General features: G+C 39.1%; 1 protein-coding gene across 1 annotated transcript in view; it reads right to left on the bottom strand.

The window, feature by feature from the left end:
* Positions 1 to 17,315, bottom strand: part of EFHC2 (EF-hand domain containing 2) — a 63,615-nt gene that overhangs the window by 10,421 nt on the left and 35,879 nt on the right. Inside the window, exons 8-12 of the mRNA XM_076355091.1 lie at positions 16,693 to 16,858; positions 15,531 to 15,673; positions 10,251 to 10,447; positions 5,593 to 5,726; positions 242 to 439 (exon numbers count right to left, since the gene is read on the bottom strand). Of these exons, the coding sequence (XP_076211206.1) occupies positions 242 to 439; positions 5,593 to 5,726; positions 10,251 to 10,447; positions 15,531 to 15,673; positions 16,693 to 16,858 (838 nt within the window). The remainder of the gene's footprint in view (positions 1 to 241; positions 440 to 5,592; positions 5,727 to 10,250; positions 10,448 to 15,530; positions 15,674 to 16,692; positions 16,859 to 17,315) is intronic.

Genomic DNA, 17,315 nt, shown 5'->3' with positions numbered 1-17,315 from the left:
TGATTATGTCACAGAATGCTCAGTACAGCAGCTATAATAAAAGGTCCACAAACAAAATGAAAGAGAGACAAAAAGGCTGTCCTTTTCTTGTCTACTGTCACGTGCTGAGAGAGGCTTAACATTACAAATAATATTCTTTGGCCACAATATATCATTATTTGCTCAGCAACAAACAGAAAGTAGGTAGGTTTACAAGCAGAGCTTCCCAGATAACAGCTTAGGATAAATAGAGGAAACTTACTTTTCACGGTCGTTGTATGTAAGCACGGCAGACAGTTGTTCAAAATTCTCAAAGCTATTTTTCTTTAGTTGTTCTTGAGCTACTGAAAGGAGGAAGTGGAGGTCCATTTCATATTCATCTTGTACACTGTAATAGCGCCCGAGAGTCATAATTTCATGTTCTGAAAATGCTCCATCAGTGATACTGACTATCAAATTTCTGTTCACAAAAACAACAGCCTATGTTAGTTTTAAGTAAGGGATTTAAAAACAGTTAATAATCACTAAATTTCAGGGGAAAAAAGGGATTAAAGTGCACTCATTATAAAGTGCTGTATTTAGATCTTTAAAGAATGTATCTACTTAAATTTGAAATCCAGATCTGTTCAAGGAGGTATAAAGGAAATTACTTGAACTGTTAAACTTTTGCAGGATGTCCACATTTGCTCAGTAGTTGGCTATACGTACAAAAATACATAATAACCATGACTGAAGCCTTTTACCAGAGGTGCCATACTGGCATGGAATATTAACAGCAATGTGAAAGCTGGCCCTGTTGGGTTGCTTTCAGGGGAAAGCTGGGGGAAGGGAAACAGAAATTGGTCACAGAGAAAGGGCAGAAAATTACACCCAACTTGTAATCACAAGCCCTCCTGGCAAGAATGGAAGACAGGAGGCAGTAGCAAGACCAGTTTATGCTTGGACACTGTCAGCGGAGAATCAGATCCCATGCAGGCAAGAGCCTGAGATGCGCTCTCCCAAGATTGCTTGTGCTGCTCAGACGAATCAGCCCAACCCAAGGAAAAAGAAATGTTCCTAAGATCCATCTGATGGGCCAGGGCTGGCACTGAATGACTAGTCATTCCTGTTAATATCAAGAATTTTTTGCTGGTAATGGAGTTGGAGTGATTTCTGGGTAAGCTCCTGAAGGCACTTGTATATCAGCAAATGGACACAAGCTTTGGAGCTTAAGAACCAGGACTAGTAATTACAGTTCAGAACAATCTCCCTCTGCTTTATTGTTGGTGGAGGGGAGGAAAAGGACTAATTTTAAAGACTACATTGTCTTTGTAGTAGGGGTTTTGTCACCTTCAATGATTACAGTTCTTCACATGTCCTGGATGTTGACACAACATAAGGGAAGAAAAACACCAGTAGTGAGGTATGCAAGGAAACCTAGGAGGCTTCCTGCACTCCTGGAAAACACTGGCCTGAACTGTAGGTTACTTCAGCTGTTACAAGGCCTCTTGTCAAACCTGGCTTAGTGTAACTATACATCGGTGTTATGAACCCAAACGTCTGCCTCTGGTGAACTCACGTTCAGCAGGATTATTATTAACAGCAAGCATCAACATAGGCCTATGTGCCTCAATCAGAATTAGATTAATTATATATAATACTTCTGGATAAACTGCACTAAGAATAAGCTTCACCATAATTGCTGATGCAATTAGAGCTGTACCTTGTGGTACCCTTGAGGGTGCTGCACCACTGTGATTATATACTGATCTTTGAAAACAAATGGAATAAATTATTAGGGATGCACAAAGTTCTGACACAAGACAAACTTCTGGCTGGAGAACAGTTAAATTCTTGAATGAATCTGATAATGAGTCTCTTAACATCCACATGTGAACTGAAAGCACAGAAGCTTCGTACCCTTCCAAACTGCAAAATTTTATCAACAAACATAATTTTTCACTCGCTTCCTCTCAGAAGCTTGTGCGGTCCTGTTCAAATGAAGATATCTCTTCATAGAGTATGATTGCACTTACACAGCTGTTCAAAAAAGGATGCTAAACACTGTATAGTGTCTACTTTGATTGAACTGCTGCTTTTTTCATATTAAATAAATCAGAAAGATCCTTTATTTGCAGTGGCAGGAGATAAATACAAGGAGAAGACAAGTTGTTGACAGTAGCAAACCTTATTTGAGATTATGAAAACTCAATGACCAAAACATGGTCCATCTATTAATACTATCATTATCTTGTCAGTATTATTATTCCACTTACTGAATGTTATTATTTATATTGTAGCAGCATTCAGAGATCCAGTCAAAACTGGAGCCTCTTTCCTGGAGCCTGCAGTAATACTACTGCAAACACAAAGAAGAGGACAATGCTGCCTGATAAGCCTGGCACTGTAAATGCTTGGGCTGGTGAAGCTGAAAGCATGTAGATAACATCACTCATCTGAATATTTCCACAGAGGATTTCCACATATGGCACAGATTTTTCCAGTGTCAGGATTCTAAAGGTCTTTTATTTTATCAAGCCAGTCAGTGACAATCAAGTCACCAAAACCCCCAGAAAAATTATTGCCTCATTTGGGAATTAAGGAATATTCTAGTGATTGCTAGGGACTAATGAGTGAGACCCAAGATTCACCAACAGAATTGCGCCTAAACTCTTCCTGACAAAAAGAAACAAGCTGCAACAATTGTTCCCACAGCTTAGTTATCTTCTGTTTTACTTTTTTTTTTTTGTTCTAGAAGAATAAGACAGATTGCAATCTGAATTTGGTAGAGAAAGAAGAAATAATAATTAACTGCTTATGAGAGCTGTTTCGCAAGCTGAATTGAAGATAGGCATCTTTGTTAAACCCACATGGTTCTTTGTCTCTAACAGCAAACAGTCTTGCCAGTAGCTTATGAGAAAAAGCAGTCTGGATAGAACCACATGATGCACAGGCATCTAAGTTTTAGTTATTTTTTTCTTCTCTTTTTAACAAAGCTTTCAATAGTTTTAATGATAGCTTAGGGGATAGCTTCGATGTATGCCATGTGTTTATCTTCTGGATGATGTGCCATAGATTTGGGTTCTGAAAGTAGTTAAGGTAAATTGTATAATTACAATTCTGCTTCACTACATCATACTCATAGGTGTATTTTTAAATGCAGCTCATATAAAATTACATAGGTAGAAAGGAAGAAATCTGAACAGACAAATTCAGAGCACAGTAAAGCTTTAGCTGTATTTAAGAAAAGAGGATTATCATGCTGGTTGAAGCTGTCACACAGATAATTGCCTGTACTAAAAATATCATTTCTAGTTAGTTATAATCATGAAATGCCATGACAGATTAAAAATAAACAGTGATGTACACAAGAAAATACAAAACTGAAAGAAAAATACATATTCTATTCACAGAAAAATATCTTTGACTTTTCATAGATGCAAAGAAGTGCTCTGGTCTTCGTCATTAAAAAGGTTTCTTTCATTCTAAAATAAGATACATGGATAATAAAAAGAAAAGAGCCTTTAGATTACTGGATGTAATATAATGAACAGAAACAAAATCTACTATCACTATAAAGCACAAAAGTTAAATGTTCCTTAGAGGCAAATTCTTCCTCTGGCAGTGTAAATGCTTCCTGTTAGACCCCCTGCGGTCCCACCACAGGAGAGATGTAGACCATTAGTAGGTGCTCAGACAGGCCCAGGTGAACACTGAGGCCAAAAAAACAGTATTACATGGATTCCGCTGCTTCCTGTCTTACTCATGCAGAGGGCTACTGCATTTTTGTTGCTAAAACTGCGTGCCTCAAGACCATATAACTAGACATATCTTACTCCATGCCACAGAACAGCACTAGCCTAAATTAAACAGCTAGGCATTTCTCAGCTGCACAGAGTATGACTGTGATTAAATTCACACTCAACTGACCCTCTTCCTGATAAAATAAAAATCTTTCCCTGCTGTTTAAAAGCACAGTCATCCCTTCTAAAAGTGTGCTCCACCAATTTTGTCATGCAAATGTTCTGAAACATTGACCTGCTCTTAGTGCATGTAAGAAGACAAAGATTTGCAGATGATTATTTCATAATTTGAACCAAAACCATAATTATTTTATTTTCAAAAGTTATTGTGTATATAAATTAAAACCCTTTTCCAAGTGGAAATACCTCCAGGGATGGGGACTCCACCACTTCCCTGGGCAGCCTGTTCCAATGTTTCACCACTCTTTCAGTAAAGAAATTTTTCCTCACGTCCAATGTAAACCTCCCCTGGCGCAACTTGAGGCCATTTCCTCTCATCCTATTGCTTGTTACTTGGGAGAAGAGACCAACACCCACCTCGCTACAACCTCCTTTCAGGTAGTTGTAGAGAGCGATGAGGTCTCCCCTCAGCCTCCTTTTCTCCAGACTAAACAACCCCAGTTCCCTCAGCCACTCCTCATAAGACTTGTTCTCCAGACACCTCACCAGCCTCGTTGCCCTTCTCTGGACACGCTCCAGCACCTCAACATCCTTCTTGTAGTGAGGGGCAATGCAGTTCACAATTCAGAATCTTGCTTCTGTTGAGTAAAACATCTGAGTCGAGAAATATTTTTACCAAAACTGCCAGTAACTGTGGCCTCTCTTAGTCTGAATCCTACCTTTTAATCACTTGTTTTTCATTTCTGAATACCAACTTGTTTTCATTTCTCACTACTTTCACTTTGAATCACTGGAAGAACCTTCTGCTGATCTATATATCTTCTGAGATATTTCAGAAGCAATTTCTGCCTTGGCTAACATTCCTATAGGGATGACATTCCACACAATATACATCTAGTTATATGCTTTAGTTATTATGACAGTTCCTAAATACATAGTATATTACCACTGTGGAAACCAAAATGCTTCTAGGTAAAATCTCCTCCTCTGTTCCACATCATTAACTTCACCAGTACCCAACACAGTTCATATGCTCAGGTATTCTGGCTGTGGGACAAACTCAAATCGTTTTGCATTTGGACATGATTTCCTCTTTCAAGTATCAATGCATTTGCCTATTGCCATACCTGGTTCATTGCCAGAATCCAGGTATCTATTCACCCTATCTCTGCTGAAATTACTATCCAAGCATTAATCATTGCTCTCACTACTGCTTTCCAGTCCTTTTTAAAGACGCTTATCACTGCATCCTATAATTTCAATACACCGTGGTTCTGCGAAGACTCTCTTCTTTATCAATGATTCAAAACCAAAATAACATCATTTTCAGGAGGCCAACTCAAACATTCCATCTTGAATTTCAAAATTACTAATTAATTTGTTTGACTCTCTCAGGATAGGCTTTTCTTTATCCTTCAGTGTATATATTAGCACTGACTTGCCCTTCTTCATAACACCTTGTGCCAGCTCCATAAAAAGTAGAGAGATTTTAGTTGTGCTGTTCAGCTTACTTGAAACTATTGCATTTCTCTTTTTTTCTGGGGCATGGATTGACTTTCTTTTTCACATACAGTCTCCAAGTAAATGCAAAACAAATGTATCCCATTTGTCATCTAACACGTGCAGAAAGAATCAAGAAACAGTCACGCTCTATACATTTTTGGGGAACATGCCTTCATTAAATATTAAAAAATAAAATCCACCGTCTTACCTGAAAGGGTCATACTCAATCACCTTGGTATGCTCAGGGTCAGTGGCTGCAAACACCTGTCTGACTTCTCGGGAACGAGGTTCGGCTATGTCTTTCAGTTTCTTGAGGATGACACCAACATCAGCCACGGAGAACTTAACAAAGGAAAGCAAGACAGATAAGCGAGAAAGGCACTATGCAACCAACTATACATGTACCAGCAAGAGTTGTCAAGATGCAGGGCAATGTTGAACTGCTAAGTGTTATTAGTTTCTTCATTGTCTCACTTCAAATGCATGAATCAGCACTCTGTTAAGTTTGGAGAGAAAAAAATTGCCTCCTACTGAGAATATAAAAAGACTAAACAAAAATCATCAGATCATGCACTTTCAGAAAGCTTATTCCAGCTACATAAAAGGACATCCACTTTTGCTTCAAACATTGAATTGCTAAAGCAATAGCAGAAACATTTAAAGTACAGTTCTAATAACTTGGTCCTCATTTTATGTTGGTGCATCTCACTTAATTCTCAATTAATAAAATTCACCATATTAAAAGTAATCTTTTCACTGTTGCCTCCGATGAACTGTTGAACAGATATTCTCATTCATATTAGACTGAGTATGCTGTTTTACATGCTCAGAATCAGCAGATTGGAAATTTGTTAGGAACCAATTTTTCCTGTCATTTAAGAAGAATGCTTATTTCTTCTAAATATAGGCCATTAAAATAAAACTAAATTTAGATAAACAGAACTGGAGCACTTAAGCTTCCACCCTATATTCAGACTGTTGCATTAGAGGTCTACCAAAGATTTATTTGCTATCCTCATTTTTAACAGAAAACATCTATGTATTTAGTCATTAAATAGGGGTTGAGTCCAAGCATAATATCTGATATGCCCTTACATCTGCCATGCTCTACCTAACTTACAAAGCACAATGAACTGTTCGAAAATAGTTTTCTCCCATTTCTTCCAGTAAGCAATGTTGTTTTAACTAGCAATTATTTGAAATTTGGTATGACTGGCATTAAGGACCTAATCACAACAGAGAATGGGCCTCATTCTCAGTTATGCTGAAGTCTGTCTGCAGCATTGTATCAGTTCAAAGGGATCTAGAAAAGGGTATTTAAAGTCCCTATGACACTGCCAGAGCAGTATAAAGTGATATCGGTTTAATAAATACATCAGTGGTTACAGGTAACATGCTGCTCCGGGTACAACCCTGGCATGCAATGCCACGGAAGGCAGTGGTGTGGAGCAGCTGGACCAGCAATCAAAAAGTTTTAGAGACAGCAACTTTTTCAGTCTCCTCCCCAAGCTGTTATTGTTTGGGCCGTAAGCACACAGCTTTTTGCTGAAAAAGCAAGGAACAGAGATTGAGAAAAGACGGGGCAGAAGGGATCAATCAGCAGAATATTTAAAGATGGACAAAGTGTTCTGCCTATTTAAAAACCTGCCTTCTTTATATTATCAAAGCAATTATTTTCACATCTTTTTTCTAAACTACATATTCCAAACACCTACATAGACATCGAGTATCCGAGCAGCATGGCAGTAACTCTTTACCCGCTTTCCCCCCTTCTCATGTAATTGCTGACATGTTAGTCACAATCTAGTTTTATTTGATTGTCTTGCTTAAGTAAGAGGTTATTATGTTTAATTCAAAGGAAGTAAAATCAACCTCCATGTTTGTGCTGCAGAAGACTACAAAGTTTGAACAATTGAGACTGTTCCAGAGATGATGAATTCATTTCCAAGGAGGCACAGTGATGCCTTGTTTGAAAGAGTCCTTCTCAAACCTGGATAATAGCAGTAGGACTGTGCACAACACACATGTTCTGCTTTGCAAGCGAATTTATGCTTTCTAAATACATCTTTTGTCCTCAAATTGGAAAAGAAACTAAAAGTGTTGAAAAGTTTTGAGAATTAGATCCTTAAAGTTACTTTCAGTACAGGTGGCAATCAAAATGACAAGACTCAATGATTTTTCTCTCCCCATAACTTAAAAACAATACAATAAATACAATTTTGAAACAGAAAATTACAACTTTCCAAATATCTCATATGGTGTCAAACATGTGTTTCAATGATAACAAAATCAATTCCCACCTGCACTATGATTACCAATCAAAATTTCATCTAAATCAACATATGCCTATAGAAATGTGGTCAAAATGGCATTTTCCAGAAGAAAAACATTCCATCTAGATTTCTTTCACCAGTTTTCAGAAAATGTACTGATGTGTTCTGCTGAAAGGAAACCTCTGTCTATTCAGAAGGAAAATTATTTATTTTCTAATTTTAGAAATAACTGACAAAGAGTCATCTTAAACTTGTTTCCCCTTCTTCAAACCATCATCCAGCTCTGCTCTTCTCTAACAATTGCTGAAGTTCTTGTGATTGGAGTATGCAATCCCCTGATGAACTGAGGCAAACAAGGTGCGTCCTTACTTCTGGAGCTCTATTCAAAGGATGTGAATAAAGCACCTATCACTGGGAGAATAAACCTTTTTTTCTACCAGCTGTTTTAAATCTTAACTGTGCAAAGAACATTTCGAAATTCACTTTAAAGAAGTATTTTTAGTGTTGCTTCTTCCCATTTTGCAGATTTTATTTTGATAATATACAGTCATTCAGTCTGAAAAACTAAGATCTCATCTGTTTGATCCAAGATAATCAATGCAAACAGCAGCTCCAGAGAACATTTACAATCTAACGATGCACTCTGCATTTTAGAGAACAGCTTTGGTTTTGATTCTACTAGGAGGAGAAACAGTCCAGCAGTAAGAAAACATAATGTATATAGCTTTGTATTTTACTGCTTAAAGCATTTAGCAGTCGTAGCATTTTACATCAACAAGCATTTTGCAGACCTTCCTCATTATTCCGGGGAAGGCAGGTGGTGCTAACTCCACGTTAATTTACAAAGAAATCACACATTCTGCTATTTTCATTTGACTGAGAACAGCGCGTGTGGCCCAAAGGCAGCACAGGGTCAGGTTGCATCTGCCTCTGCCTCAGCAGCACAACGGCATCAAGACTTGAAGTCCCCAGGGCTGTGCTAGGCCTACTGGCGTCTTGCGAGTCCTGCAGGTTCACTCGCTTTGGTGAGCCAGCAGACAGGGAACAATTAAAACTTGCACTAAGAATCTTCTCCCTTCTCCATCCACAAAAGGTCTGGACAAATGGGCAGAGGACCATAGCTTGATAAACCCTCCTGGATATTTTCCCTAGGGGTACTCTCAACAAGCCTATGCAAAAGGGCAGCTCTGGAGAAGGTCTGCTGACAGGCACAATTCATGCTGCCGCCCCACCATGAGCTATGCAGCATACGCACTACCCCAAAGCCCTCACAGCACAGTCTAGTCCAAAGGCTGATGTTCAAGATCACACTGTGACAAAGCAACAATCCAGAAGAGGGACTGGGATGCAGAAACGCCTTGGCTCCTGAGCTGATGCAGTTTTAAGGTGCGTCTCGGAGTGGCTGGGTCAGAGCTGCACATTACAGGAATTTCCAAGTATACCAGGGTACATTTATTCAAATATTGCAGCACAAACTTCATTGTAAAAAAAAAAATAGTAACCTACATTTCTTACCAGACCAACATAAAATCCCACAAAATGCTCTGTGACTCTTCTGTGGTTCTCCATCCCTGTATCCTTTCTTTTTTGACCTCTGTGACAATTCCTATAGGACAATCAGTTTCCTCCTATTGGATAAATTTCTGGCTTTGGTGAATGAGAGCTTCTTTACCAGCCATATGTGTAATGACTGGTAGCATAAAGTATACATCAGCAGAGGCACCCCAGCTCTCTATTTATTGTTGCTCTCCCCTCTGAAGGCAACACCAAAAGATAGTGAAATTCAGTACAAACTGTAAGCTTGAATTCCTGACTGTGATATGAATTTCTAATATTACAAGGGAAACGTTTTGGCAGATAAATATGTATGAAGCCAAAATATCAAATCAGGGAATAAAATAGCCTCATCGGTAAGACTCTAAATTGGATGTGCCCACATCCTGAGTACTGTGCACTGTTCCAGTCTCCCCATCTCACAGTTGCCTTGCAAAGACAGACTAAAAAGGGTGAGACTCTTAAGTGATAGGATTAGGATAGGATAGGATTAGGCTGAGGGGGAAGAATGTCTGAGATTTACAAAATTATGAAGGTGGTGCATAAGGTGAATGGGGATCTTCACCAAACCTCAGAACACTAGAACCGGCATTGAAATTAGTGGGAGGTTGGTTTAAAACAGATAAAAGATACTTACTTCTTTCATCATGTATTTTTTTACATAGTAGGCAGTGAACTTTTCAACCTGCTGCCACAGAAAGCTGTGGAAGCAGACAATATCTGTAGGTTCAACAAGAGTTAGATCAATTCAGGGACAAGAGGTCCATAAACGGTCTCAAGAAGGAATAGGCAGGGATATACCTTCTAACAACCCCTAATATAATAAGAGTAGATGCTGAGAAAGTAGAAGGGGAATGGACGGTAAAGAGTGGCCAGGCTTGCATGCACTCCCTAGCTAACATCTCCTAAATCCATTGCTAGACAGAGAGCACTGGGCTGTGAACTTTGGGTGAAGAAACTAGGTATAAATAATTCTGAAAAATACGTAGATAAGGTACAGTCCTTAAAGATAATAGAAAATAACAAGAGCCTGCTTCACCTCATTTGCATGCTTCTCCATGTAGTTGAACGTGTACTCATCAGCATCCACCAAAAGAAAGTTGTGACCATGGAAACAAACTCTGGCTCCAACAAACAGATTCTGAGCCTTGAAGTATTCAGATGGCTCACTCTTAAAGAGCTCCTGCCCAGGCTTCTTAATGCGACCTCTTTCCAAGAATTTCCCACCAAGTATCCCTATGGGAATAGAATTGTAATTAATTAATTGTGGCTTCACTTGGGAAAAAAAGCCCACAAAAGAAAACCCCAAACCAGCTGGTTTGTATTTAAATACTAGTTTTCATCCTTGAGTTTCTTGTCTCATAATATAGTCTCCCACTCCCTCTCATTGCTAAAAGAACTGTCTCTGCCAGTGTCCACAGCAACAGTTACATTGTGCATAGTCTGTGACATGTCTCATTTGAATGCCTGCCAAACACCTTCCCTTTATTTCTTTTCTTTAAAATGGGACAGAAATGTGCCTCTTCAAATCGTTCCCATAACCCTGTCGCCAGCCTTGGGACTGACCCTTGAGAAACATAAGATGCAAAATGTAAGATGCAGGCAATTATCCTTGAACTGTTAAAGCAAAACAGAAAAAAAAATAAAAATCACAACTTAGGATAGCACAGTCCTACAAAGGTCCTGAATTCTGGTGCACTGTAATTCTAACTTGTTTTTAAGGGCTTTTGAATGTAAAAAAAAAAGTAGGAGTGACATGACACTATCTTCCACATACTGTTCTGCCAATGCAATTTAATTGCAATCTGTTATTTCCTTTGTGAGCTGGGTATGTCACATTATTTCTTTTCACATTATAATGATTACTCGTGCCACTGGAAACTGCACGCGGTGCTCAAGGGTATGTAAGATACTAAAAGGAACATTTCGCTTTCCAGTAATATCTTCTGGTGCACCACAGGATTGTACTGCATGTACCAAGCTTTCTAGAAAACATTCTGTCGCATGTTTAATTTCATCAGGATATGTGCCCTGCAACGACTCTGGAGTGCCTGGGGTTCCTTTCCTGTTTCTCTTTGAGCTTCCAAGCCAAAAGCCAAAAAGCATACTTTAGTAACATTTAATGATGTCTTACATACTAGGTAGTGATGCAAGTCCAATAAAAGGCTGATGAGCAGTGTAATAAAAAGCCTTTTATAGTGAAAATTATAAATGAATGTGAAACCCAAACTACTTATTAAGCCAGAGTTTGGATCAGATGTCTGTCTTAATTGCTTTACTAGCATCATAAAAGCAAAAGGCAAAAAATACACTATGGTAACGGTCAGACCTAGCCTGAATCAAAAAACAATTCAAATCACTAATGTAACTCTAATCTTAACACGTTCCTTTTCACCTAGCTATTAAAACAAATATGAAATTTTAGGTTATATAATCCTGGCAACTGTTTGTAATGTTTAAACACAACTGGTCTCTGTAAGATTGGAACTTCACTCTTGTCTCTCTACTTCCCTGCAATTGTGCACTTAAATTGGAAGCTTACCTTAATACCTCTGTCCCATAATTGTTTTTTAAATGTTACGGGTTAGTACATTTCAAGAGACATAAAGGAAAACAACTGAAAATATCTCACTAGGTTAGAGATTTTACACTGAAACCTGATGAGAAATTTTGATGGAAATCTACAAGAGCCAGGCTCAAAGCACAAAATAAACACCACAACCAAAGACCCTCTTCCATTAAGATCAGATCAGACTTTGCAGGTGTTTGTACAGCTGTTGGCTTGGTCTTACACTGAGTAAAAAAGGGGTTGTGATCTTCTGCGTGGGGAGCCAAAGTTCTCATGCTTTGACCCCCATCTCAACAAGTGCTTCAAGATGTCCAGCCCTGTGCATTTCAAATACAGTTCCGCAGCATTACTAATAGTGTGAAGTACTTCTCTGCAACCTTCAGGTTGCTGGACTGAGAAAAGTAAGAGCAACTTATTACTTCCATCTTACGACTGAGATTTGAAACATTTTTACTTGCCAATTTGTATCAATTCATGCAAATAAAAAGGCAAAAACAGTCCTTTGAACATGTGCACAAAAGGGATGGTCAAGTTGTCATTTACTGTTTTAACTCATCCCCTAAGATGTGCTCAAACTTACTCTTCTCCCACCTCATCCACTTCAACACTTGTCCTTCTCACACACGAATGTTCTTCTCGCTCCCATTTTGCATGCCTTACTCCTTTTTCCTAGCCGCTCTTATCTGACCCTCTGCAAAGCCTTCTCATTCCTAACCTCGAAGAAACCCGTTCACTTTTCCTTCAGACATGACTAAAATGAGGGAGGGATGGAGAGAGGGAAGAGAAAGGGAGAAGAAAGAAAAGAAGGAAGGTGGGAACAAAGAAACTTCTGCAGTCCCAGGCCTCTTTCCAACCGCTGCTCTACGTTCCCCCCTATCCCTACTTCTCATCCCGCCTCTTCAAGGCTGTTCTCACTAAACTCTCCAATGGCCAGTTCTTAGCCACATCCTTCCACTTCACCTTTCCACCTCCTCTGAAAGTCAGCTACTCCATCCATCCACTAACATCCCAGGGAAATTAAAAACCCATTTACAGATACTTGCCTTTCAGACGCGTCTTAAAGCATTTGTTATTGTTGGTATTTAAACTTGCCCATTTATTGTTTCACATTTTCTTTGACTAGCAATGTTCAATGGGCTCCCAGCTGCAATCCCAGCATATATTCTCATTCCAAAATAAAAGGAAGCCAGGAAGGAATCTCTGGCCTGGCACCCATGCTGTTGAGACCCTGACCAACTGACCACATTTGCACTGCACAGTGTGTGGCTCTGGCTCTGCTCTGGGTGCTATGTGATAAATCTGGGGTCTTAAGACACAGCTATTATTTTTGTGTGTTCAAACTGTTTGAAGGTATGTGAGGGCTGTGCTGCAGTCCAACAGAGTGGTGTTTTACAGGATAAAACTGAGGGTATGTATTGCAGCCCCTGGGTGTGGCAGAAGGACCTGAATTTGTGAGTGTGCAAAACCTCCTGGGATAGTGTTAGATGACTGATAAGAGTGGAACAAGCCAAACCTGATACAGCCTTGTCCTTACTGCCTTGCAGGAGAGTTTTCTGGAGTTAAGCATCCTCCAGGAGGGGCTCCAGGCTCTCTGGGGCCTTGTCTAGTTGGAATGGTGCAAAGGAGAATCAGGAGTCACCGAACAGGCAATACATATGATTGGGGTCCAAGATTTAAACTGTTCCCTGGATTTCTTTAATTTAACAGTGCAGCTGTACCCTTAGCATCCTTCTTGTCTCCGGACATAGAGAATGCCAATCAAACATGTCATTCACTAGTGGAGAACTGAGCTGCTCTTGAGCCTCACAGCAGCATTACCTAATAAATATATACATAAGTGTATGTGTCTTTAGCTGTAACAAAAGAAGTTGCATAAATTTCAGGCCACTGGATGGCAGGAAACTAGTAAAGTAATGATGACAGGACACTGCTGCCATAAGCGGTGCTAAATCTTGATGTTGCAGTGGAGCAGGGCTAACTGGGAATGATCACTGAAGCCTAGGCAGGTACTCTACACATTTTTAAAACATTTCTCAGAGAATTGCTTGTATTTTAGTTGGGGGTGAGGTCCCTATTTATGCATTCATAGTATAGTTGGATACAAGCAGAGATGCCATCAGAAGGTCTTTGCATTGAAAAGGCTCAGGCCTTCCCAAAAACCTACGCATGTGCAGGGCACTCAGAATAGTAGCACCACTGACACAGAAAGAGTTCTCTAGGAATACAGAAGGGTCTAGATATTCACCACACCTTCAATTTTATGGATGTGATGTTCATCACAGGTCTGAAATCGATTAACATCGGAAGTCATTTTCAGTAAAGGCTTAAGAGTAGGGACGCAAGAAACTTAGTCTTTCACTGTAAGGCGAATAACTGGACCTCAGAAAGTCAGCTGCTGGCACCAGAGCCTGAAGCAAAGGACAGTGAACAGGCCTCCCTAGGACAGTCTTTGCTCTAGACAGTGAACTGGGAGCACCAAATAGGTCGGTACTGAGCACAGTGAGCTGGTCACCATTGCAGGATGTACCTGAAACACCACACCAAGGTGCTCTGTGCCAAGAAGCTGATATAGGGCAATTCAAGCAGTATCAAAAGAGCTAGTCATGAGGCTCCATAAGAGCCCAACATGATAACTAAGGAAACCTTCTATTACTCTTTTTCTCTTGTCTTTGAGAGAATGTGGTTTCCTGATTTTTTTCTCTCTATGGTTTTATCAGAGGCTGACTGCAGCTTTTAAGAGTCAGTCCTTGGACTGCACATGTTGAGAGGTGCCAGAACACTTCTGGATGTTCACTGCTCTGAAACTGTTGCTGCAGGTGTTTTGTGGGCTTCACAGAAATACATTAATCTCCCCAACAGGATCATGCTTAGCCAAGGTTTCCCTATCTCTCTGAGTTACAGAATGACTTCCTGACATCATTCCCAGTGCTGTGTCCTTCCATCCATGCGCAAGACACTCCAAGGAAATAAAAAGATGCTTGGAAATCACAAAACCTTTCATATCCTCAGTTGGAGGCAGCCTACAAGAGACAACAGTGGTCAGAAGAATTTAACTGTGACAACACTGGGTGACCACGCTCCAGAAATAGGATAAATGTGATCAAGCAACTGAGAAATAACAAAGCATTTGTCACTTAAACACTGGTAGTCTGGCTCTTGAAATTCAGTTCAGTGCTACACACACTAGCACAGGGCAATCTTCACTCTTTATATGCTCAACACTACATGATTAATGATAAAGTATGTTAAAAAATATCACAGCTGTTTTGCTTTCATGAGCTGCTTCTATATGATGGATGCTATATAGGTATTATAACACCATAACACAATCTTGCAAAACAAAGGATTTACTCTTCCGTTCTTGACGTCTTACATTTCCTGTCCCTATTTATCATCAGTTACAATACAATTCCTGTATGTTATCCACAACAAAAGCAAATGTTTAACGGACAAATTTGCAAATTAAAATGTAATAAAAGTTCTAATGCATTAAACTTCCAGTTCCCAAAGGATATTGTGAAGTACTGTCAAACAAGGAACAGCGTTATTCTGAGTGACGAAGATTATAAATTACTATGACATACAGCTATGTAAGATAATGCAGTAGACCTGCTGATGTAATTCCCATTGCATTTAAAAATCCACATCCCTGCTTCTGCTAGTGCTGAGTCTGGCCACAATGTTTACTGTAAACTCTAACCAAATGAGCAGGGCAACTGGGACTGATTGCAAGACATTACTACAGCTTACCTGTGTTTCGCTGTATATGTTCAAAAACTGAAATGGTGTCATCACTCAGGAAGTAGGAAATAATGAATTTCCGATCCTTGTCAATAGGACTATCTGTGACAAGTTTTGCAAGAAAGCGCAGTATGTTACTTTCCATGCCGCTTCTAAATAGCAAAAGAAGAGGTAAGAAATCAAAAACAGAGTATGAGAAAAGTTTTCATCACTAAGAGATGCATTCTCCTGAGTTTTGTAACATACATTAATTGTGTTATTCCTGGACCAAGAAGGGAAAAGGCATAAGGATCCCTACTTTGTCAAAAACCATTTTCAGCTTAAATTAAGAGAACCAACTAGAGCCAGCCAGATAGACAGGAACCATTTTCAGGGGAAAATTACTTCTCTGCCACAGGTCTGGAATGAATTTGTATTCAAATTCTGTTGCAAATTAAGCTCCAAGTTTCTTTCCAGAAAATGTATAAAGGAAGAACACATTTAGGTATGTATTTTCAAATCAAATTCTGAATAGCAATACATACTAGGATTATCTCCACAAAATCAGGCCCACCAGATGATCTTACTAGTTGGATATTTGTTAAGTGATTGTGTTTTAAATGATTTACAGTACCGCTATATGCACTATCAATACATTCCCAAGCCTTTTCCTAGTAGCTTTCTTCTTTTACAGAGATTCTACAGGTGAATCTCTAGCATGTGACTTCACTTTCCACTTAGGCTTCAACAACCACCGCCTGACAAACCATTTCATAATGGAAAGTAAAGGGTTAATGCTTTAATATTGCTACAGTAAACTGCATGAAATTCAGCAGACAAAAAAAATAAATGCCAGAAAGTCAAACAGAAAAACAAATCTGTGTTGGACTGCTGAAGCGTACAGAATTCCTGACTCCTGGACTAAGACTTCCATCAAACTCCCACTGAAGACAGCAGAAGGAAAGGAGGTAGGGCATGGGAGGGTCAGAATATTTGCCTTATCAAAAGAGAAATTTTGCTGAGTTCAGAGAAAATTGGAGTACCATGTCACTAAATCAGTCCTCATGCACCTGTCCCTTAAAAGTCTGATGGGCTGCATATTTTGCTGAAAAAACGACAGCCCTACTTAACATTTATCTCCTTCACAAAAAGACATAATTAAAAAAGTTGGAATTATTTTTCACTGAAATACCTGTCTTTCTCCATGAATTTCTTGAAATCTTTTTGGGGAGGCTTGGGAAGCAGACCCATACAGGAGCACAGAGAATCCTCTTCGGAACCAAATCCAGTATAAGGAGGAAACGTTTTTTCTGGTTTTGGAGGTGGTGGAGCCTTATATGAAACTGGGGTGAAATCCTCTACAACAAAGACAGCAAGACTTATTTAATACTGTTCTGATGAAGCCGTTCTACTAAGGATTTAAACTTCCAATATGAATCCTTATTAGCCTATTTCTGTAACAGAGCACTGATCAAAGTCAAACCAGGATCCTTCCTACTGTTACAGGGTAGAAAAAGACTCCATAGACGCCAACAGTGAAATTATTGTTTCTTCAAGGGTTTCAGGATTTCATCTATAATCTTAAAACATTTGACAAATATCATTAAGATACACAGGCAAAAGGAAAGACAAATATAGTTTCAAAATGGGATAAAATAATAAATTAACAATTCTAAATTAATTTTTCAGTTTTATCCTTTGAGACAACATGATTAAGTAAATACTTGGCTTATGAGTTTCCTGTCCTCTACTTTTTGCCAGAGGAAAACAAATACATACATAAATAAAAATTTATTCATTATTTAAATCATATAT

The sequence above is a fragment of the Aptenodytes patagonicus genome, chromosome 1 (assembly GCF_965638725.1).
Source record: "Aptenodytes patagonicus chromosome 1, bAptPat1.pri.cur, whole genome shotgun sequence".
NCBI classification, from domain to species: domain Eukaryota; kingdom Metazoa; phylum Chordata; class Aves; order Sphenisciformes; family Spheniscidae; genus Aptenodytes; species Aptenodytes patagonicus.
This window is presented reverse-complemented; position numbering and strand designations above follow the sequence as displayed.